Genomic DNA, 25389 nt, shown 5'->3' on the forward strand with positions numbered 1-25389 from the left:
AGCTTTTGATTTAAAGTGAGAGACTTCCTTTTACTTAAACACTTAGAGGCCATTATAGGGTTGTTAATTGGGCTAATTTCAGTATTGTTGTGTATCAGGAAAGAGAGACCTAAGGAGAGGGAGAGTCAGAAACGGCCTGTTGGAGGAGCAGTCAGAGCACATGTAACATTTATTGATTGAGTTTACCATCTTTATGTGGGTGCAGTTTGTGGTGTCCCAAACAATTGTAATAGTAACATCAAAGACTGCTGATCGCAGATCACCATAACAAATATAGTTATAATGAAAAATTGAAATATTGAAAGAATTAACAAAACGTGACACAGAAACACTAAACAAACGCTGTTGGAAAAATGGTGCCAATAGAATTGCTTGATGCAGGATTGCTACGGACCTTCACTTTGTAAAAAATGCATTATCTGTGAAGCACAATAAAGCAAAGTGCAATAAAATAAGGTGTACCTGTATTACTCAGGTTTACAATTGGGTTGTCTCTGCTTAAGGAAGATAGTCAACAGCTTCCTTTTGGCCATATCTTCTTCATCTCTGATTTCTTTAAGGTAACTTGTTAATGAATTTCAAGGATTAAGTATAGTTTCTTATATGTTTAAACAAATAAGACAATTATTATTTGTCGAAACCAGTGGCTAAAAAGGAAGGAAAGGAACTCTTGTTTTTGAGTAGATGCTAGGTGCTTTACAAACATCTAATTTTTACAGCAACAAAAAAGAAAAAACTAAAGCCATATTTTAGGGGACAGGGGAGTGGTTTATCTAGCTTTTACAAATAGTTTAGTGGATTACATACAGTAACGATGATACTTTCACAACAAGAGGCAGATGATAATTGTTAAATTTTTTTTAAAAAATTACTGTTACAATTTGAAAACCAGACACAGAAAAGAATCACTGATTTGATTCTTTTCTGTGTCTGGTTTTCATAACATGAAAAAAATTGTTCTAATATATGTCAGAAGACAATACTTTGCAAAATTAATGAAACTTGTTGTCCTACAGTGCAGTTCCTAAAGATAAGGACAGACAATGCTTTAAGCTGCGCCAAGGAATTGATAAGAAGATTGTCATCTATGTGCAACAAACAACTAATAAAGAACTTGCCATTGAAAGGTAAACATTTTTTGCAAGTTTAGCTTAAATGTAAATTTAGTTTTTATCATTCTAATGGTGTCATATACTATATTCAAAAATGTATTTGCAAACATTTTGTTCCCTTGGGAATTCTTTTGGTTATTCAAGTGACTGTCATTCACTTTGAATTAACTCCTATGAACCTTCCATAAATATGCTGACTTTATGTGATAATAAAAGGCAAATATAGAATTTGCTTATCTCAGTTAAAGAAGTAAGGATTGTTTTGGCAATACTAATTTATTGATAATTTTAATTGTCCTTTTCTCCTTCAATGTAATTTTTTTTAAGTGACCTAATTTAAACATCTTTTTTGTGTTCTTTTTTCCAAATTTATGTCAGTTCTTTTTTTGCAGGTGTTTTGGTCTTCTTCTTAGCCCTGGAAGAGGTGTACGAAACAGTGACATGCACTTGTTAGATTTGGTAGGAATTTCTCTTCTCTTTTTTTAAGCTACACTAAGTCCTCAATAAAGGTTGTTTCACTTTATCTCATCTACAAATTAAAGCACATTTATGAAGGTGTTTTTGTAAGCTCTAAAGCAATAAGTAAAAATAAGAGTATTTATTTCTGATTTGATATTTACTACCTTCTTGACTGTGTAATAGTGAATAGTTCTGTTTATCATGTAGGGCTGATGAGGGGAACAAAGGAGAAAAGTTGTGAGAGAATTGTTTGCGAACTATCACAAGCTTAATAAAAATAGACAGTATTATTGTTATTTCTATTATTTGGAAATATTTTTAAAATTTATTTTTATTTACTTTAAGAGAGAGGGGAAGGGAGGGAGAAAGAGAGGGAGAGAAATAGCAATGTGCAAGAGATATATTGATTGATTGCCTCTCGCACGCCCCCCACTGGGAACCTGGCCCACAACCCAGGCATGTGCCCTGACTGGGAATTGAACCAGCAACCTTTTAGTTCTCAAGCCGGCACTCAATTCATTGAGCCACATTAGCCAGGGCCTATATGGGAATATTGTGATAACTAAAATTTATGTAGTAATTATTTACTTGACATAAGAATTTAGCATGGGTTTAGGTAGTAAATTTCTCTAATGTTTATACTGGTTGATGTGATTTACAAGCATTTACTTTATAAATTTCAGGGATAATTGCATAAATAATTGTCACATCTTTAACTCTAACTGAAATTATTCAAATATACTCCTACCTTTAAAAATCTGGTTCTCTTTCATATTTTTATGTTTTTGCAACTTCTAATTTTAAAGACAGCAAAATAGGGTTTAGCTGTTATTCTCTTACTTTGGCATTAATGTTTGTTTTACTCTTTTCTTTAGGAATCTATGGGCAAAAGTTCAGACGGAAAGTCTTATGTTATCACGGGGAGCTGGAATCCAAAATCTCCACATTTTCAAGTTGTAAATGAAGAAACTCCTAAAGGTAATGCAGATTGCTGACATTATAACAGAAATCTTCATCCCAAGAAGATACCCAGACCTTAGGACCACTTATTTGACAAGTATCCAATGCTTACCTAATTGTAGTGAAATCAAAGAATTTGAGTTTATTATTAAATTTGACCTGTAAATGAAGTGTCATTTGTCCACACTTACTTGTCCCTCCCTTGCTCTCTTTTCTGCTTATGTACTCATTTATGTACAGACTTCTAAATTTTATTTATTCTTTGTGGAGGGATAATATATGCACATGGTTAAAAATTCAGAAGATACACAGAGGAAAGTAAAAAATCTACCATAGTCCCCAGGACCCAACTCCACAGAGGACCCCTACTGTGGCCAGTTTCTTGTGATGCTTTTTAGATATTTTGTGCAGAAATAACCTTTCTCACAATATTTCATAATCTCCCCAAATGTCACTTAATGGCTGTATAATACCTTATCCTGAAAATGTAACATTATTTGCTTAGCTAGTGCCTCTTATTGAGCATTTATTGTTTTTTCTCCTTCATTTTTTCTTGTTATTCATAACATTATAGATAAATGGATAAAGGATATAAACAGTTACATTGTTAACCAAGATTTTAAAAGTTGTGAACTTCCAGTATTGGTGAGAGTGGCATAAAGAAGACATATCTCACTATTGTAAAACAGTTTGACAGTGCACTTCATAAGCTATGAGTGTATACTGCCCTCACTAATTCCACTTCAAAGAATCTACCCAAGAAAGGAATTCTCAATACGGAAAATAAATGTTCAAAATAGCATTTTATCTGATTAATTTAGATTCTTAGTTAGTTAATGAATTACCTTAAGATATCTTAAAAGTTTATAATGATAGTAATTACTTTTACATTAATCATATGAACAAATATATTTCCATTTTTTATTTGCTTCTCCCCTCTCTCTAGATAAAGTGCAGTTTATGACCACAGCTGTTGATTTGGTAATAACAGAAGTGCAGGAGCCTGTTCGATTTCTCCTAGAGACAAAAGTCCGAGTTTGCTCACCTAATGAAAGGTTATATTGGCCCTTCAGCAAACGTAGTACTACTGAAAATTTCTTTTTGAAACTAAAACAGGTACCGTACCTTTTTGTAAATATTGGAGCAGGGGAGGTGATAAAGGAGAAACCACTTCTGAGTCTGATAACATCATTAATCTAAGCTATCAATTAGGTCATGTGTATTTTAAATGTATTAAGAGGAAAATTTGTCTTATTATATTTACCTATTTATCAATTTTGTTGCTTTTATTCCTCGGGAGCCAAGTTTCCGTCTGATCTTTCCTTCTACCTGTAAAAATTCTTCTGGCTTTTTTTTTAGTGCAGGTCTACTAAAGACATAACTCTTAGACATATGTATCTGAAAATGTCTTTAATTCACTTTCATTCCAGTAGGATATTTTCACTGGATAAAGAATGCTGGGTTGAGAGTTTTTTCCCCAGCACCATCCCACAGCCTTCCTGTTCCCGTTGTTTTTGATGAGAAGTCAGTGTACATTTATATTGTTGTTCCTGTGTATGGTTGCTTTTAAGATTATGTTTTATCTTTGGCTTTTAGACATTTAACTATGATATGACTTAGGTGTGGTTTTCTTCCTGTTTGTCTTGCCTCGGATTTGCTGGGCTTCTCGAATTTTTAAATTTATGTTTTTGGTCTTTTGTTTGTTTATTTATTTATAACAGTTTTAGAGAAAATTAGCCCATTATTGCTTTCAGCCCGTTTCCTACACCAGCTCTCTTTTCTTTCCTTATGGGTTTTCAGTTACACGTATTTTAGACATTTTGGTATTATCCTACAGATATCTAAGGCTATATTTTTTCATAGCATGTATTTTCTTCTTAAGGTAGATACCTGTCTGAATGTTCACTTGACTTTCTTTAGTCATCATCAATCTGCTGTTAAACCCATTCAGTGAATGTTTTTTATTTCAGATTTTATATTTTTTATTTCTGAAATTTCCATTTGGTTTTTTATAGGTTTTATTTTGTTATGAAATTACCTCTTTGTTCTTTTATTTTCAACAGATTTTATTTTATTTCCTTGAGTATAATTATATGTAATTTTTAAAAATTTTTAACTTCTGGTTCTAAATTCTGGTGAGTCACATTTTCCCATTTCTTTGTATGATAATTTGAGATTCTACATTAGGCATATTTAATGATAGATTATACAGGTTCTGTTATGGTCTTCCGAGTATCGATTTTTTTTTTTTTTTTTAATGCCTGTTAATTTAGTCAAAGTCAAGCTTTATACTTTTTTTCTTGTGGTGGGCAACAGATGAAATCTCTGTTTTCTTCGTTTAGCTTTTCTTGTCCCAAGGTGCCTGAGTTTTGTTCTGTCTTTTTGCTTTCCTTCGTATCAAAATGCCTTGAAAGAAATCAAGTTGACAGTGACCTGAATTGCTAAATCCAGGGTCAGTCTGGGTCTTTGTCTTATTTGACCTGTCAGCAGCATTTGATATCAGTGATCGCTCCCTCCTTAAATACATTTCTTTCACTTAGCTTTCAGGACATCTCAAATTTATCATATCCTAAAAGATTTTATTATCTCATCTCCCGCCTTTAAAATGCTCTGTCTATATGTGTCTTTACCATCTCAGTTCATGGGCATAGTCTCCTAGCAGTTGCTTAGGCTAAGAACTTTGCTCTTTTCTTTTTCACACCCCATACCCATTGTCAGGAAGTTGTTTACTTTCGAAACATCTGTAGAATCTGATCACTTTTTACCACCTTGATTACGTTAACTTCATCTGAATCAGTGTTTTTCCCTTGATTATTGCAGTAGCCTTTTCACTCCATCTCTCTGCTTTTATTTTTGTCCTATTTTGATGTTTTAAGTATACCCTGTTTCCCCGAAAATAAGACCGAGTGCAATTTTTTTCAAGCTTAGAAATATAAGGCCTCCCCTGAAAACAAGACCTAGCTGCAGTCATTGCTACAGCTCCCCCCAAATTCTTGGTGGAATTCAGAGTTTGGCCGGTTATGCTGATGTTTGTGATGGCATGACTACAGTATATTACTAAATGTTGATTCTTTAATAATAATAATATATTCTTTAATATAATAATAAATGTGAATTCTTGTTCTTGAAAAACTAAGACATCCCCAGAAAATAAGACCTAGCGCGTCTTTAGGAGCAAAAATTAGTATAAGACGCTGTCTTATTTTCCAGGAAACACAGTAGTAGCCTAAGGTCAGATTACATAATTTTTCTGCTTAAAACGTTGTAACCGTGTTTTACTTCTTAATCGCCAGAAGTCTTTACAGTGGGTTATAAACCCCTACCTGATCTGCTGCCTATTTTATCATAAATGGATTACTGTCCTACTACTCTTCCTTCTTGTTTCCTTCCTCTGCTCTAACCATGCTCTTAGGGCCCTCACAATTAACTATTTCTTCTGCCGAGAATATTCTTCCCCTGGATCCCTCTTGCTGTTATTCATCCCCTTCAAACCCTAATCTTCTTTAAGTCTTTGCTCCGATTTACTTATTAGCAATTCATAACTGCCCCCATTTAACAGTGTAATTTGCCTGCCCTTTCTCTGGCACTGCCAATTTCCTCCTTTAAATAAAGCATTGAAAAGTATTTTACAAGGCTTTTACCTCTCAGTATACTACATAATACACTTATTTTTATGTTGTTAATCTGTGTGTGTTCCATAATAGAAAACTTGGCTAAGGCAGTATTCCTAGTGTGTCTGGTTCACTGATTATCCCAAGAAGATAGAACATAGTTCTCAATAAATATTTGTTGAATTGATTTTATTTACATAAAATTTAAAGAATTACAGTGTTGTATGTGGATGTAGTTGAATATACTTTCTATCACAAATATTTTGGTTCCAGTGTATTCCTGTTAATCCTTTTGGTTACAGATTGGAAAGGGTAGCAGGTACAACAGGAATAGAAATTTCTTTTTGGTGTTGTGTTAAGAGACAGAAGGTCTCCTGGATTCCATTACTGTTCTCCCACCGCTTTACTGTGGGAGGACCAGAGGGTTAGCATAGGGTTATCATCTAGAACCTGGCTTTGGAGACAGAGTCTGGATCTTACCATTGACTAGCTTTATGATGTTGAGCAAGTTCCTCAACTCTCTGAGCCTCGGTTTACTCAGCTATAAAATGGCAGTGATAGAATCTTCCTTATCGCTTTCATGTGACATTAAGTGAGAAACTATACAACACACTGGGAATTGTTAGTTCCTGGCACATAGTATGTTCTTCATACATTTTAGCTATTATTATTGAGGGGGACTGTGGAATCTCAGTGGGATAAAGGAAGAATATAAAACACAAGTTATAGAATCAGAATAGCTGATTATTTAGAGTATCTGCCCCAGGGGAAGAGTGCTTCAGAAGTAAAAACCAATTTATAAGCATCATTTAAAGGTTTAGGGCATAGTCCTGACTGGATGGCTTAGTTGGTTGGAGCATTATCCCATACACTAAAAGATCAGGCATTCAGTCCCTGGTTGGGGCCTGTAGGGGAGGCAACTGATTCATGTTTCTCTCACATCAATGTCTCTGTCTCTCCCTCTCGCTCTTCTTCCCTCTCTCTCAAATCAATAAACATACCCTCAGGTGAGGACTAAAGCATAAAGTTAGGGTGTGAATGAGAATAATTCTTAACAGTTTCTAGAGTAAGAGATGATAAAGAGAAATTAATTGTGTAATCTTTAACATGAATTTGTATAAAAGAGGTATCTCTAATTAAAAAGAATATAGAGAGTTCTGTCTCTTTAATCTTACCTTAATGAACATAAATAAGATTCCCCTGATCTTGCTTTTCCCTTGAGGTCTTATGTTACACAGCCGTGGATTTAAAAGACTACATGGGTTTATAGGAATATTACTTCTGTGGTTCAATCTGCAATAATATATTTAATTAGTCTAACAAATGACTTGGCAAGGTGAACTAGCACAAAAGGTATGTATACATGAGACAAAGCCTGTAGACTACTCTCTAGACTCTTGGTGAAGGTTACAATCTAAACACAGGCAGAGTTGTAAGTATTTTCTTTGCAAAAACCCCTGAAATTTATATATGGAACTGGGAGGAGGGCTGGGAATTCCTGAGAATAATCTTTCGTTTTTTTCCTTATTTAGGTAAGTTCTATTGGGATTGGGAGGGCGCTTGTGTTAAGGAGTAAAGAAGTGGGAAAGGGGAGAGAGAGAGAACAACTTTTTGCTGTCTTTGAGCAAGTAGAGCACTGTTAATCTCATCCTTTGTAACAGTAAGCTAAATTTATTTATTTCCTCTTTTACATTCATGGCTTTAAGAAGTAATAGCAGCAATAGTATAGAGGATCCTCAAAAAATTAAAAATGGAACTGCCTTATAGCCTAGCACTTCCACTTCTGGGTGTATATCTGACAAAACCCAGAACACTAATTCAGAAGAATATAAGCACCCCTGTGTTTATTGCAGCGGTATTTACAATCGCCAAGATACAGAAGCAGCACAAGTGCCCCTCAATAGAAGAGTGGCTAAAAAAGCTGTGGTCCATTTACTACAAGGCCACAGAATGGATGGACCTGGAAATTATTATACTAAGTAAAATAAGCCGGTCAGAGAAAAATATCATATGATTTCACTTATATGTGGAACCTAAAGAACAAAATAAACAAAATAGAAACAGACCCATAGACACAAAACAGAGTAGTTGCCAGAGGGGAGGGTGTTTGAGGGGCTGGGTCAGAGAGGTGAAGGAATTAAGAAGTACACATGGGTAGTTACCGAAATAGTCATGAGGATGTAAAGTATGACATAGAGAATATAGTCAGTAATACCGTGAGAACTGTATGGTGCCAGGTGGGCACTGGAACTATCAGGGAAACACTTCGTAAAGTATATGATCATCTAACCACTGTGCTGTATATATGACACTATATCAAATAATGCTGAATATAAACTACAATTGAAAAATAAAATTAAAAAGTTTTTTTAAAAATGAAGAAAAAGTAATAGCAGCTACCATTAATGGAGGCCCTATTGTGGCCATCACTCCACTAGCTGCTTTTATTTTTTTCTGATTTATGTAATTTTCTTAGTGATACAGTGAAGATAGGCTTTTCATTTTATAGATCCAAAGATGTAAAATAGATTTTATGGGATGTAGTGTGAAAAAGATACATAGCCAAGCTTTCAAAAATGTCTCAGTCAGGGTTCTTTCCATGGAAACATGTTCCTTTTGTCTTTCTGTAAGAGTATTTTTAGTATTAAATTAAGCGTAATTTAATTTTTAACCACTTTGCAGTTCTCATTAGAAATGGAACAACAGACCAAATTGTAAAAATATATATGTAGTTTCTGTTATTTCTGTAAGTATGGAAAAACAGTCACAGAAATGGTTTTTAAAAAATATGTTTGCAAATTGAATTTTTTTTCTTTTACTATATTTGGTGACTCAGTAACTTTTTTAGCCTGGAAGCCTTCCCAATTGTGGGAATTGTTATATTAAGATGGCATGATATTAGAGAAGAAACCTAAAAATTAGTAAGGAGAGAAAGACTGCTTTCTTAGATTTAAATTTTCAGATATCATTTACTAAAAGAGGAAGAAAATGGTCCTAAAGACTAGATTTTCCAACAGTAACAGAAGGTGAATGAGAGACCAACTAAGCATTCTTTTTTTTCCTTTTTTTTTTAAAAGATTTTATTCAATTTCAGAGAGCGGGGAAGGGAGGAAGACAGGGAGAGAAACATCATTGTGTGAGAGTCACATGCCCCCAACCGGGGACCTGGCCCACAACCCAGGCATGTGCAGCCCAGGGAATTGAACCTGCAGCCCTTCTGTTCACAGGCCATGGCTCAATCCACTGAGCCACACCAGGGTGCATTCTTAAAACTATAGAATTATGGAACTTTTATTGACAAAGAGACATTAAAATCTTTTATAAAATTATTATCTTACGAATGGTTAAACTGTTATCTAAAAGACTAAAGGATGTGGCCAGTGTCTTACAGACAAGTAATTAGTATAATTATACTGGAACCCTGAGCCTCTTCTCTGTATTTGCTGTGTGGGTGTGTGTACAGCCACGCGCACACGTGTACACTGAACCACTGTGCCTCTCTGGATAAAAAATAAGAAAATGCTTGGTATACTAGAGCTCTGCAACTGCTGAATCAGGGCGCGTGTGGTATCAGTTGTTCCACTGTTCCTGGAAAGTGTGATCACCTGATGAAGGTGATGGCCGCTGACTTCCCCTTTGTGAAAGGAGCGTTTTCTCTGGGCATTTACCAGACAGTCTGCGGGGCGGTACCTGGGCGGCTTCCGCATGTCCTGTTCCGCAGCAGCTTTCTAACTCGTCGTTTCCGCGTCCATTGGTGATCCCTGCCTAAATCAGTTGATCCATTCACGTATTTTCATTAGTAATTTAACATCACATGATTTTCTTTTACATTTATATATTTTTAAATATTGGCTGTCTCAGTTATAATAAAAGTAATATATTTAATTTATTCTTCATCAAAGAATTTTGAAATATCTGTATTGCAGGCAACACCCTTAATATGTGGTCTTTATTTTACTGTTCCCCACAAATTTATAACAAAATCTTTATAAACATGTGAAATGTGTGTTGAAAAGGTATTATATGGATTTATGAAATATAGATTTCAATTATTTAAAATTCCAGTGAGGACTGGCTTACATTTTGATACAATTACTGATGGGAGAAATTAAGCATCAGTGAATAAACTTGGACCGCTTCTAAAATATATACAGTGCCACGCTGCAGCTTATGTACAACTTAGATTTCTCTCCAGCCCTCCCCCCATTTCTTCCTTTCTTTCTTTCACATTGATTTGTTGCTCCACTACTTATTCACTCATTGGTTGTTTCTTGTATGTGCCCTGACTGGGGATCAAACCCGCAACCTTGGTGTATGGGGATGACGCTCTAATTAACTGAGCCACCCGGCCACGGCTACAGTTTTTTTTAGTTGGAAACAAAATCCATACTTTAATATCAGTATGTAAACATTAAATGAAGAGGTTTCCAAAATAGTGTATTCTGACCTTTTCTATAGATGCGTAAACAGATTTTGGGAGAAATATCTATTAATATAACCAGAAAACCTATATATTTTTGCGTGTTTTTCACTTTGCATATATGGAGTCATATAATATGAAATTATTTGGGTCTGTATAGTTTTAATTTTCCATTCGTTTAAGTTTATTTAAAAAATAATCAGTATTACAATTAATTGAGTGAAGTTTAATATTTCATGAAACTTCTTTTTGTCCTTTGAACATGTTCCAGTAAGATTATAAAATTAGTACTGCATTCAGAAGTTACTTGGATTATTTTTTCATTATAGTTGTATTATCTTTTGACAAATAGTTATGTCTCCCTCCTCCCATCCCCATAGGTAACAATGATTATTGGTTTCTGCGTTAGCTTTCCAATGTTTCTTTTTGTGAAAATAATAAAATACAGAAGTAGGTTTATAGTTGTGATGACGCAAAACAGAGTTTATTCTTGTGTTATTGTTTTATTATTTTCCATACAAACGATTGTAAATCTATTCCCCCCCTCCTCGTGTTTTAACACCCTTTTAAAACAAAAGCTAGCGTATTATATATACTGTCTTGCACCTTTTTTAACTTCATATATCCTGGAGATCATTCTCCATCAGTTCATAGAGCTCTTCATTCTTGTTTAATGGCTGCATAATACTGTGTAGTTTGAATGAATCAGGATCTTTTCAATTATTCTCTATTGATGAATACTTGGATTTTTTTCTCAATCACTTGCTTTTCAAATACTGTTGCAGGATAAGAACGTTGTGCGTGTGTTGTTTTGATTTTATGAAAGTGCGTTGGAGAGTGGATTCCTATTAGAATAGATTTCTGTTGGCACTTGAGGTAATTTTGCTTATGTAATTCTGTTTTATTTGCCAAATTCCTAGGTATGAGAGTATCTGTTTCTCCACAGGCTTTTCAAGACTGTTATTAAATTTAGGCATGTTATTGTAGTTTTAACTTATCCTTTGATAAATAAAAACAAGCATTTTTTTCATGTTTAAGGGTGATTTTTCTTTTTTGTAAATTGTGTCTTCATATTTGCTGTTTGGTTTTGAGCTTTTTATCCTTAATTTTTAGAAGCCCTTTATATATTTGAGAGATTAGCCCTTTGAGATATAATTTGCAAGTATTTCTCCCGGTTTGTTACTTGTCTTTTGACTTAAATAATGATGGTCTTTTGGACTTTCGTGACACAATTTTTGTACGTATTGTACTTGAATTTATCAAGTTTTTCCTTTAAAGTTTCTGGATTTTGGGTCATAATCAGAAGTGCTGTCTCTACTCCCAAGTAATAAAGGAATTTATACATTTTCAAAATTACTGTATTTCATTTTACTACCTTTAGATCTGATTCATTACTATGTATTCTCATATATTGTGTAAAGTATATTTCTTATTCAGTCTTTTTTCAAATGGCCATGCACCTGTCTCAATACCATTCATTACAAAGTATAATTTCCTCCATTGATTTGAGTTGCTACCTTTATCATATATCACATTTTCATGTGTATTTAGACCTCTTTTTGGATTTTGTATTTTTCATTTTTCAGGTACCAGTACTACGCTCTTTGGTTATGTACATTTCATAATATGTTTTAATATTTGGTAGGACTATCATCCCTCCCAGTTGGTTCTTTTTGTGGGTTTTGCTGGATATTCTTAATAGTTTATTTTTATATAAATTTTAGTTTCTGCCTTGTAACTCTGGAAAAAATTATTGGTATTTTTATTGGGGAGAATTGACATCTTTATGATGTCAGTCATTTTATCCAAGAACATGTGGCACCTTTTCTTTCTTAAGTCTACCTTGTTTTGTCTTTTACAAGTGCTTTTAAAATTTTATTTCAGAAAGTAAAAACAGAAAAATTTAAAAAAAATAAAAAGAATAGTATAATGAACCCTTATGTACTATTACCCAGCTTTAACAATGAGCAATATTTTTAATAGCTGGAGTACTTGACTTACAACTGGGGTTTAGTTCTTGACTCTGTTTATCTGACTTCAAAAGACAATGTTGTTCTAGTCACTACGACAAGTTTCTAGATAAAAGCATTTCTAATTATGGCACAAAATCCAAGAAATTTTTTTTAAAGATAAAGAGCTATTAATGATCTTTCAGCTATTTTGGGTTGTAATTAGCTAATGTTTCAGAGTAATTTATAACAACCAAAGTAAATCCATTTTCTGTAGAAGTATAATATATAAAAGTTAAAAGTCATTCCAATTTTAGAATGATCATGTCAAAGATTTTATTTCAGTTCATTAATGAGGGAACCAGTAAGATGATAAAACTGGTTCTAAGTTTTGAGGAACTTGAGTTTATATGGTTCTTCCTTTAAAAAAGAATATTAGAAAACGATTGGTAGGTTAGAAAGAAACTGGTTAATATCCTGTAGGTAACCTTTGGGTTATCTTTTCTGTTGGACAGAAATCATTTGCATATCTACTGGACACAAATCTGCAGGTTAATATGTAACTTCACAGAATCTGGGTCCTTAAATAATAGTAAGTAGCTAGATCAGAGTTGGTTATTTATCAATAAAATTAAATAATCCTCAGGTGGACATGTTAAAGTCGGCAAACTGCAGTCTGTGGGTCAAGTCTGGCTTGGTGCTTATTTTTATAATTTTTTTTCCCCGGAACACAGCCACATTCATTCACTGTCTGTTGCTGCTTTTGCACCATTGTAGCAGAGTTGAGTATGTGTGGCAGAGATTACTGGCCCACATAGCCTAAAATAGTCACTATTTGGCCCTTTATAGAAAAGCTTAACACTTCCTGTATTAAACATTGCTTCAGGATCATATTGAAAGGATATGTTGCCATCATTGTCTTGGCCTCCAGGACAGGGATAATTTTTCTTAAGAACCCAAATGCACATTGAGATGATAAAATCTACTCTGTCTGGTGTTTCTGCACCTAAACAAACTTCTTATTTTCCCCCTCTCTCTCTTTCCGTATCTTAACTTTATGTGTTTATGTCCTTCTCTGTGGTGTAGCCACCTTTCTAGTTGTCTCTATGTCTTTTCCTACTGCTCTGTATTTCACTCGTCTTTTCTGTCTAGCTCCTTAAACTGGCTGTAATATGGAATGTTAATATACATAAATATTGTGCTGGTAAAGTTTTATACTCCCTGTTCTTAATTTTTAACTTAGGTTAATTTAAACTGTTATATGTTTACCTCAAAACAAAACCGAAATACAAACAAATTTTAGTTATCAAAACTTTTGTGGATTCTATTCTTTTTTCTGCCACTCACCTCTCCTCCTACCCCCAATTGTAGATTTCAGTTGAAGAAGTTTCCTGTACAGTTTTAAGCTAAAGTAAGCGGGGGGAAATACAGTATTCCCTCACTTACGCGGGTATTACGTTCTAGACACCACCCCCCTCCCCAGCGAAGTAGGAACCTTACATTTATTTTACACTCTTAAACCTACGTAACTTTAATAACATACGTATACAGTACTGTAAAGTCCCACGATATAGCGAAAAATCCACAATAAATAATTAAATATAATATTTTTAAAAATTTCACAATACAGTGAGGCCACAATAAGTGAACCGTGATATGGAGAGGGACTACTGTATGAGTACTTTCTTAGTCCTAAACTTTATGTTTTAGAGTATTTTAAAACATTTTTTCATGCAGAGTTTAATAAGGGAAACCTTGAAGGACACGTTAAAACAACTTAGAAGATACAGAATGGTTAGCTTTTTAGTTTACTCTCTAAGTATCGGTTGGATGTTTGATGATCCAGTTTTAAGACAATAAATAGAATTGCAGAACTAGATAGGAGTACCGCTCAACAAACACCCAGTTTTCCTAAGGATTTTAAAATATAAGCACATACTTTTCTATTTAGAAAAAGTTACATTTCATATAGATATTTAAAGTAATACTTTTTATTCTCACAACCTATATGACATCAGAAGTAGTATTCAATTAGGACTTCTAGGCAAGATGGTGGCCTAGGTGAACATAGCTCACCTCCTCACACAACCACATCAAAATTACAACTAAATTATAGAATGACCATATTCAGAACCATCAGAAATCGAGCTGAATGGAAGTTCTACAACTACGAAATTAAAAAAGAAGCTACCGAATTAAAAACGAAATCACATTGAGACTGATAGGAGAGGCAGAAACTCAGAGCAGGCTTGTCCCACACCCATGTGTGACAGATGAAAGTCAGGAGTGAGGCGTTTCAGCCCCGCACTAGGCTCCCCAGACCAGGGTTCCGGTGCCAGGAAGATAAGTCCCCATAATTTTTGGCTGTAACAACCAGGGGGTATTGAAGCTGTGGAAGACAGAAACTGCTGGAGTCCCAGGCAGTTCCTTTTAAAGAGTTCACACACAGACTTACTTGGACTCCTTCTGAGCTCCAGCATGGGGGAGGCAGATTGAAAGACATCGGGGACATACAAGGAGGAACTGAATTGTCTGGCATCAGGGTGAGAGCTGAGGGCAGCTTTCTCCCAGACAGAATTGCTGGCAAAGACCAGTTTCTTTCTGAACCTTCCCCACTCAGAGCCACAGAGCTGGCAGGTGGGCACCCTTATATGAAACTTCATCAACCTTGGCTCACACTGTTGGCCCACCCTGGGAATTCCCTGGGACCCTACCCCACCCAGCTTTCGGGCCCACCCAAGCTGTTTCCAGTGGCTTTTCCATACGATTGACTTGTCTTCGCCCATGCTTCAGATTTTCCTAAATTCTCTCAAACAAGCAGCATCTGGCTTCAGTGAGCCCCGTCACTCTCGCTAAGCTGCCCCAGGCCCAACACTAGCAGCAGCCAGCCTCGATTCACAGCTTGGCCTCTCATGGGCACCTCCAAGACCAGCACAAGTCGCAGCCATCTGCAGATCACTTTGTAGCTTATGCTGTGTGACACTGGACAGAACACAGTTGGTGGCTGACCTTGGATGTGCCAACAGCAATCAAGGCTCAACTACAACAGGGGGTGTACACAGCCAACACAGTGGGCACATCTTGAGTGCCCAGCTTGGGTAATAGGGGAGGCTGTGCCACTGGCCTCTGCAGGACACCTGCTACATTAAGCCACACTACTAAGCCTGGGAGTCATTGCAGCTCTGCCTAATACATAAAAACAAACACAGGGAGGCTGCCAAAATGAGGAGACAAAGAAACTTGGCCCAAATGAAAGAACAGATCAAAACTCCAGAAAGACAACTAAACAAAATGTAGACAAGCCATTTACTAGATGCATAGTTCAAAACACTGGTAGTAAGAATGCTCAAGGAACTTAGTGAAGACCCTCAACAGTATAAAAAGCCCTTTCAGCCCTGGCTGGTGTAGCTCAGTGGATTGAGTGCTGGCCTGTGAACCAAATCGTCTTCTATTCAGTTCCCAGTTAGGGCACATGCCTGAGTTACAGGCCAGGTCCCCAGTGGGGAATGTGCAAGAGGCATTGCTGTATCTCTCCTTCTCTGTCTCCCTTCCTTCACCCCTCTCTACAAATAAATAAATAAAATCTTTTAAAAAATATCTATTCAGAAACAAAGGATACACTAATTGAAATAAAGAATAATTTAAAGGAAACCAAAAGTAGAGGGGATGAAGCTAAGAATAAAATCAGTGATTTAGAATATAAGGAAGCAAGAAACAACCAATCAGAACAGCAAGAAAAAAAAGAATCCAAAACAATGAGGATAATGTAAGAATTCTTTAGGACAGTTTCAAGTGTACCAACATTTGCATTATGTGGGTGCCAGAAGGAGAAGAGAACAGGCAAGAAATAGGAAATCTATTTGAAAACAATAATGATGGAAAACTTCCCTACCTTGGTGAAGGAAATAGACATGCAAGTCCCAGAAGCATAGTGTTCCAAACAGGATAAACCCAAAGAGGCCCACTCCAAGATACATCATAATTAAAATGCCAAAGGTTAAATACAAAGAATCTTAAAAGCATCCATAAGGCTGTTGGCTGATTTCTCAAAGGAAACTTTGCAGACTAGAAGGGATTGGCAAGAAATATTCAAAGTGATGAAAAGCAAGGACAGATAAAGAGCCTCCCAGATAAGAAAAAGCTAAAGGAGATCATCACCACCAAACCAGTATTATATGAAATGTTAAAGGGTTGTCTTTAAGAAAAAGAAGATAAAAAATATGAACAATAAGATGACTCTAAATACATATCTATTAACAATTGATTCTAGTTGTATCTATCATAGATACAGAGAACGTTTTGATGGGTACTAGATGGGAGTGGGGCGGAGGGGATAGGCAAAAATGGTGAAGGTGTTAAGGAGTACCAGTTGGTAGTTACAGGATAGTCATGGGGATGGCAAAGTACAGCACAGGGAATAGTGCAGCCAAAGAACATTCATGCGTGACCCACGGACACGGACAGCAGTGTGAGGATTGCCTGCGTGAGTGGGGTGAGGCTGGGTAGAGCAGGGCAAAGGAGGAAAAACTGGGACAACTGTAACAGCATAGTCAATAAGATCATTTTTTTAAAAGTAGTGCTCTATTAAAGATTTTTTTCTGCTTCATAAAATAATATTTTTTCATTTTAAGATAAAGCAAAAAGAGAGGAAGAACAATACTGACACGTTATATGAAGTTGTGTGCTTGGAAAGTGAATCAGAAAGAGAGAGGAGGAAAACTACAGCCAGCCCCTCCATTCGCCTGCCGCAGTCTGGATCTCAGAGCTCAATGATACCATCTCCTCCGGAAGATGATGAAGAGGAAGGTAAATTGAAGGGAGAGCTTCAGTTCTTTTTGGGGTGGAGGACATAATTTTACCAGGGAATTGATAATGTGACATAATATTTGAAATTCTCTCTGTAAATACTCATGAGAGTCTACTATATGCAAAGGAATGTGGGAGATCTGAAAAAGATGAACTCAGGCCTACTTTAACATAATTGTAATCAAGTTGGACAGAACGAGACTTACAGTTAGTTCTTCCTTAAAGAATCATTTTAAGCCCTGGCTGCTGTGGCTCAGTGGATTGAGCGTTGGCCTGCAAACCAAGTGTCGCTGGTTCGATTCCCAGTCAGGGCACATGACTAGGTTGTACGTCAGGTACCCATTTGGGGATGCGTGAGAGGCAACCACACGATGATATTTCTCTCCCTCTCTTTCTCCTTTCCCCTCTCTCTAAAAATAAATAAATAAATAAATAAAATTGTCAAAAATTAAAAATATATTTAAAAAAAGAAAATCAGTTTAGCACTAGCTTACTGTATTAGCACATTTTTAGAGTAGATTTTACACAGGTTCGCTTGAATGTTTCATCTCATTGGTTTCGTTTTACTGGGACAAGTTCACTTGCCAAAAGTGGCTTTCACTTTACCCTATCACAAAATATATGATACGTTTCAATATACAAATTGATATTTAAACAGTATTGTTTTTTTACACTGATAAACATTAGGAATCAACCAGTTGGCCTTTTCCCTCTTTTTTAATGGTTATATCTATGAACTAATCTGTCAGCCTGTTGATACCTCTTAAGAGATAGTACAAAGAAGCAGAAAAGAAGGGAAGGAGCACAGGAAAAGTGAAGGTTTGGGAGGCATTTTCTAGTTCATAACTTTGTACCAGGGCTTTTTAAGGGGGGAGAAAGCTGATTATGCTAGAAGGTCATATGGAGCATGTGTCTGCGGGAGGTTCATAGACGTGTTCTGGAAGCATAGAGGAGATCCATTTTTCATTGTGGGCATTGTGGTGTGGGGCGGATGAAGGGTGGTTTTTGAGCTGGGACTTGCAAAGTTCAGGGAGAGTTTAGCAGGGCTACGTGGGCTGGTTTGTGCACTCCTGGCTAAGAAAGTGCATTACCAATGGCACAGGTGGCCAGAATGATTGATTAGGTTAAAAGAAATAATATTCATGATTATATGTATTTTTTTCAAATTTAGAGCAAGCTCTGACTTTCCACTCCCATTGTTCTCTGTAACTTCCATTTTTCTGGTGACTAATCAACTTAGGATAATTTATTAGTAATAATGGCCACCAATTACTAGATTCTTAATATGTGTCAGGCAGGTACTTTGTTTATAAAATAAAATGATACTCTCGTTTATATAATCCTCACAAAAACCCTGAAAAATGGAATTCATTATTATTCTTATTTTGCATACAGGGAAATAGAATCTCAGAAAAGTATTTGCTCAAGGTCACACAGCTAGAAGTAGCAGGGAGGATTTAATTCAGGTCTATGAATTAAAGTTCTGAGCTGTATTCTGTTATCATTTTTGTGCATTTAGTTCACATAAAACATTTTGAAGTGCAAAGAAAACACATATATTGTTTTTGGAGAAGTCACACATATAATTTAGTCTCCCTGCGAAGCCAGTTCAAGTCATGTGTTAAAACTGGGAGAAGTGAACTTGTTACTGCTGTTTGAGTTGTCTACTGTGTACCTGGTGGTCTTGAGACTAGCAGTTTCCCCTCTAGGTCAGCACTGTTTAAGATGGCAAAGCAAGTAAAAGTTTACAGAACTCTTCTCCACTTAGATTCAGCAATAAAAACCTAAACCACCAAAAAATTGACAAAGACACACTATTTGCTATGAAAACAGAGACTGTTCAAGTCTCCATAATAGACGTTTTAAAGAGCATGTACCAGTTACAGAGAAATGTGGGCTCAGCCAAATGATAGCATTAGGACTGACATCTAGTTATATACTGAATAGCAGACAGGCATAGATTTTTAAATATAATTGAGGGGATTCAGAAGACCTTTCCTGACAATTAATTAGGGAGCCATAAGGACTACAAGCATCGTGGGAGAATCAGGGGACACTAGAACACACTCTGTGGAGGAAGAGTGTCTTTTTTACCCCACATTTTTCCCCTCGTGTAAAATACAATTGCTGGAATGGAATACTGTGTTAAGTGGGACTCGGAAGGACTGGGGAGCCATGCCATCTTTTAATTCTCTCGAATTCAGTATACAGACCCAGGAAACAGTCCTGCTGTGATCTGTTTGCTCCCTGGAAAGAAATGGCTACAGTCCTCTAGAGTGGCTCCGTATTCACGGGGTATTTGTGCTTACAGGGCAGAAGGCCAGCAGTTGTAGAGGGGATGGCGGGGGAGCATCTCAGAAACAACGTCCTGACTGAGTGCTCACTCCCCACCCCTAGGTCCGTGGAGTTCTAAACACATATTTCAGACTACTACTCTTCAGATTTGTTGAAAGCATCCAAACAGTAAGAGAATTTTCTAAGATAGGTCTAATCTCTTTGAAGGAATTGCCATCTCTTGTAAATTTTAGTACATTTTGAAGCTGCCTTCTCTGAAGAGTTGAGTTATATTGACATTTTAATGTGTAGAGAATTAGTTGAGTCGTTAGAAAGTAGGGCCAATTTTGGCAAAATAGTAAAGTGCAAGTTTATCGTAGCGCCCTCAAGCCTTTCTCTCTTTTCCTGCTTGTCCATCTGTAGAAGACGTCTCACATTCAGTGTGGCTTCTTCCCTGTCTCACCATCAAAATTGACTATAATGCCCAAGGCAAATACAAGAAAGTTTAATAATAAGTATCATGGATTTCTGAGTCTTTTTTTAAAAAAAGTCAGTTTATAATGTAATCATCAGGTGTGTAAACCTCTAAACTTTGTGTAGCAAGTTAACCAGAAAATCTAGGAAGAGCATTGGCAAGGACGTGAAAACAAGTACTGTTGTACTCAACCAGAGGAGACATAAGTTGGTAAAACCATTTTGGAAGGCAGTTAAGTTTCATAACCCTTAAAAGTATGCTGGGTTTTTTGTTGATTTTTTTTTTACCCAGGAAGTTCACTTCTGGGCATATACCCAATGAAAGCAACAAGATTTGTTCATCCTGATTCTATTTGTAGCAAAAAGTTGAAAACTCCCCAAGTGTCCCAACAAAAGAGGATTGATTAAGTAGATACTGAGTCGTTGTTTTCCCCCCTCTTTCATTACACTTTCCAGTGCCTCTCACGTGCCTTTACTGGTGTCATTTCTTTCAACGTCTTCATATCTTAAAATCTTTAAAATTCATATCTGAATATACTTTTCCTAATTATTTGAATTAAATTTGAAATGATTCATTTTGGTCCTTTTAATTTTTTTCTGTTTCCTACTTTAATGTATGCCATTGTTGAAAATCTAGAAAATCATCAAAACAGAAAGGAGAGAAGAAATATATCATGAGAGAAAAAATATACCTCCATCACTCAGAGGCAGTACTTACCAATATCTTGGCATAGTTCATTCCAAACTATTTTCTATTTTTTAATATGGATTAGATCATAATGAAGATTTAGCTCTTGATGTTTTTATATTATGTGGTATTTTACCATATCATTATGTAAACAAATGTCAGGATGCATTTACATTGTAAACACGTATAATTTATTCAGCAAATCTCTGCTCTCCTGCTCTTGGGCGCTTAGGTGGTGTGTAATTTTTTCAGCCGCTGTAAGTGAGACTGCTATATATTTTAATGCTTAACGCTGTTTGCTTTGGAAAAGGAGAGAGAATGTACCATTTTTTAAGTCCTGTCATTTTATAATTAAATGGCTCTTTTCTGCAGTTGACATAACATGGACCTACATGGAAAGCAAAAGAGAATGAAAGAGATTACAACAACATTCCACACAGAACCACTTTTCTTTTCTTTGTATTTGTACCTGCATACTAAAAGAGAGAAAGTATGCCTTTATGCTTCCAGTAAAATCTTTCCAGTTTGACTGTTCCGTGTCCACATCATTCTTCTGGCTAGCATAGCCACTTCTGTTACCTTTTTGTGTCTGTTTTGTTTATTAAAGATAATGACGAACCCCTCTTGAGTGGCTCTGGTGATGTATCCAAAGAATGTGCAGAAAAAATTCTTGAAACATGGGGAGAACTGCTGTCAAAATGGTAAGTTACGATAGAATAGTTCTCCTTTTCATCTGCAATGCTATTGTGTTCCATTTTGGAACCAATGATAGAAACCTAAGTATGAGTTTCACGTGTTACATTCTGTTTTAGAGGTTTCTGAGGGTGTTAGTGAAGACCTGACATCAACATTTAGAAAGTTGGAAACCTAGTCAATTCTCATTGCTGCAGATAATATTTATTCAAAGATGGAGTCCGTAGTGAGAATAATTAAGGACAGAGGTCCTTTATATCGAAGAGGTTAGGAGCCCCGGACTCGTTAAGGTGTACACAATAGTTAGACAATATACAATACTCAGTGAGGTATAATATAGGACGTTCACACAACACATAGAGCCACAAGTGAGACCCCAGGTGGGATTTTTCCTTACCTGTGTTACTCACCTAAGGTGACAGAGCAGAATGTTATAAACATGGTACATATTAACTGCTCTACTAATTACTTTCCCTACTAACACTTGTAAAATTCAGGAACTTCTCATCAGGTCAAGAGATAGCTTGACAACGTGCCCTGACCGGTTGGTTTGGTGTTGTCCTGCTAAGCATAAGGTCACCTATTGGATTCCTGGCCAGGGCACATGCCTGAGTGGCAGGTTCTGTCCCCAGTTGGGCACATGCGAGAGGCAGCTGAGTTTCTCTCTCATATTGTTGTTTCTTCCCCTCTCTCTAAAAATGAATAAATAAAGTCTCTAAAAAAGAGAGATGGCTTGACAACAGTGTTAACTAGCGTTATCCTATGACCAGCAATTTTCAGCTGGTGTGCCACAAGAATTTTTAAAACATGCAATACCTGACTGCTTAGTTGGCCACTGACCTCTTTTCCCTCAGATTATCAAATTAAAAAAAACGACAACAGCCAATACAACAATAGCTGTTTGGTATGAATGCATCAAAATTATACGTATTTTTTTTGTCAGGTCGGCAAAAAAAAATTTTTTTTGTTTGTTTGTTACAGAATTTTAGTAATTAGTTTATGTGTGCCAAGGTTGAAATTCTCTACTACAGACTGTCTAAAAAGAATATACTACCTTTAGGTATTTATTAATGAAACCAGAGATAACTCTGGTAAGGCAGTTTGGTGAGACATTTATATGTTTCCTTTCTCCTCTGTGTAGGATACCAGGATATGCTGAAAAACAGCTGAGCTTGAAAGCGATCACTTCACTTCTCTATTTCAGACTTTCTGATTATTAAAGTTGTCATACAAGTACCCCGTAGGCTTTCTACTTTGGACTTTGATTTTTCTCAAAAGTCTTAGCTGTTGAAGCCTTTCACTGTATTCTTAGTAAAACTGTGGCAGCATTTAAAAAAAGCTTCTTGCCCTTAAGGGATAGGACTACAAGTGGGCATCATCTGCTCCTAGTGCTCTCACAATGCCTTACACTTTTGGTAAAATATTCTTCACATGGGGAAATGTCAAATGTGTACTGGAATAAGTGCAGGCCAAAGCACAGTTTGTCTTTCCATAAGTGGTTTTAATAAATGAACTCTGCAAGAACCCCTCAGGGAAATAGTTCTCATTTATTTTTGATACTCCTTTAGTAATCAGGAGACAAACCTGCTGATGTTCTCGTTACAATTATATTTTCAGTTCAGTGACTTTGGAGTGTTTGGACTGCTGCTGGCAGAAATTTTATCTGTATAAAAAGGTTTCTGGCTCTAAAATAGAAATGTAATTGAGTCTTGAATGGTTACATAATAGTGTATTTAAAATCATTTAGATATAGCAGTTAGACTCTAGATTTTATTAGATGAACTCATCAGCATTTTATATAATTGCTTGGACTTTTTGTTATCAAGCATTATTTATTAGTTTTGTTAATTCATTTAATTAAGTTATGTCCTTCTTCCACTCCCTCGGGTATATTAATTGAGTTTCCATCTGTCTAAACTGTCTTCAGGGTGTTTAAAACTTTTTGTTGGTTTCAGTTATGTCTTCAGAAATAATAATACAGTTTCTTCTCAGTTCAGTTAATTGTATTTTTCATCATGATTATATGTGTTCTGTGGATAGGAAGTATCACAATATTATGGAATTTGAGAGCCTGGTAGACAAGGCTTCAAAGACCCCCTTTCCTACTTCCAGGCAGTATGGTCTTGGACAAGTCACCTAACTCTTCTGAATCTGTTTCTTTATTCACAACCTCCAAGTCTATTAAACTGCCATTCAGAATTATTTTAGATTAAACATTGATGTCGTGATAGTAGTAATTACTAAAGAATATGCCATGTGCCAGGCACTGTGCTGTTAAGCACTCTGTCTTGGCTCTCACTACCTTATGAATGAGTACCCATTTTGACAGACAAGGAAACTGGCTCAGAGATTAAGTTAGCAATTCCACTTAGTAAATGGCAAGCCCAGAATTTTTAACAGTCTAAAATACATCCCCAAAGCTGGTTTATTTAACTACATTCTATTTCAGTGGCAATGTTCGTAATAATACCTTTGAGCTCTAATTTTCCAAATTCATTTTAATGTGACTCTTAGTGGGTAAGAGAACTAATGTCACTGTAAAATAATATGCTAAGTTAGATAAAGTTAATGGTATCAGTGATATAAAATTATTCTGAAATTTTTACCAATATAAATTAAACTAGAGTTAGCAAATAAACCTAAAGTTAGGTTTATATATTTTTTTCAAGGGTCAAATGTACATACATCAGGCTTTGTGGCCAAATAGTTTCTGTCACAACTCCTCAACTCTGCTGTTGTAGTGGGAAAGCAGTCACAGACAATATGTAAACAAATAAAAATGGCTGCTTCCATGAAAGTTGATTTATAGAAACCAGTGGTGGGCTGGATTTGGCCCATAAGCCATCGTCTACCAATCCTTGAATTAAGTAGCAGAACTGCTGTTGTTCTTTCTGCTCTCAACATATATATACATATCTGTGTATATATATATATAATTTCCTTCTTCTAAGCAAAGACAACACTACTGAATTATCTATAGCTCTTGCATTAGGATACTAACATCACAGAATTAACTGTTTTTAAATGCATTGTGCATTGCTCTGCTAGAATTTTGGGAACATTTGAGAAAAGTCTAAGACCTTTTTATAATTTTAATAGTGGTCATTTTGTATCAGTAACTTTTGCTTAAATACGATAGTCACAAGAGTTCTTACGTCAGAAGAATGCTTCATTGACTTACTAATGGTGGTCTTCAAATCACAAAGCAGGTCTGATTACAGAATTCTTTCCTCCGCCCAGTCTTTTATAGTTATCTTGTCCCCCTCTAATTGAACAGCTTTTTGTTTTTTTCTTTATCGGTATGTGACCTTTATTAAGTCTTTGTAAATCATTAATTTAGTTTTAGTAAAAATAATACTCTTTAGAGAACCCTTCTCTTATGTACTTCTGGGTTATGGGTTTATTTTTAGGCATCTCAATTTGAGTGTGAGACCAAAGCAGTTGTCATCATTAGTAAGGAGCGGTGTTCCTGAAGCTCTTCGGGGAGAAGTCTGGCAGCTGCTAGCAGGTTGTCACAACAATGACCAGCTGGTAGAAAAATACCGTATTCTCATCACAAAGGTAAGAGGATGACAATTCAGCTTCAACATTAATACTCATAGATATTTGTAATGAAAAGATCATTGTGGCTATTTGGTTTCCTAGAATTTTTATAATTCATTTATCTAATATAAGAATAGAAGTTTTATACTTTAGCTCAAAGTTATTTCTCGTATTGGCACAAAGAAGACTAGGTTTTCTTTCTTGAATGACTTCACCTTCAGGCAAAAGATGTCCTCTACCCACTGTACTATACCTAAACCCTTTCTGACTGTAATTGCATTCCACAGCTTTTTTAGTTGGATCAGTTGTGCTTTGCAATGTGTAAAAACTTCTTTTGTTTATTTTAGTTCCTTTCATGTGCCACAGAAATTGACTCTTTGTAGGTAGGTAAGGCCTAATT

General features: G+C 35.8%; 1 protein-coding gene across 1 annotated transcript in view; it reads left to right on the forward strand.

Annotated features, from left to right (window-relative positions):
- Positions 1 to 25389, forward strand: part of RABGAP1 (RAB GTPase activating protein 1) — a 147150-nt gene that overhangs the window by 40966 nt on the left and 80795 nt on the right. The window contains exons 7-13 of the mRNA XM_090274692.1: positions 1017 to 1127; positions 1505 to 1571; positions 2447 to 2549; positions 3478 to 3647; positions 17143 to 17317; positions 21361 to 21454; positions 24857 to 25007. Of these exons, the coding sequence (XP_090130818.1) occupies positions 1017 to 1127; positions 1505 to 1571; positions 2447 to 2549; positions 3478 to 3647; positions 17143 to 17317; positions 21361 to 21454; positions 24857 to 25007 (871 nt within the window). The remainder of the gene's footprint in view (positions 1 to 1016; positions 1128 to 1504; positions 1572 to 2446; positions 2550 to 3477; positions 3648 to 17142; positions 17318 to 21360; positions 21455 to 24856; positions 25008 to 25389) is intronic.

Source organism: Furipterus horrens, unplaced genomic scaffold (genome assembly GCF_987537825.1).
Source record: "Furipterus horrens unplaced genomic scaffold, mFurHor1.1.pri manual_scaffold_4, whole genome shotgun sequence".
Lineage (NCBI taxonomy): Eukaryota > Metazoa > Chordata > Mammalia > Chiroptera > Furipteridae > Furipterus > Furipterus horrens.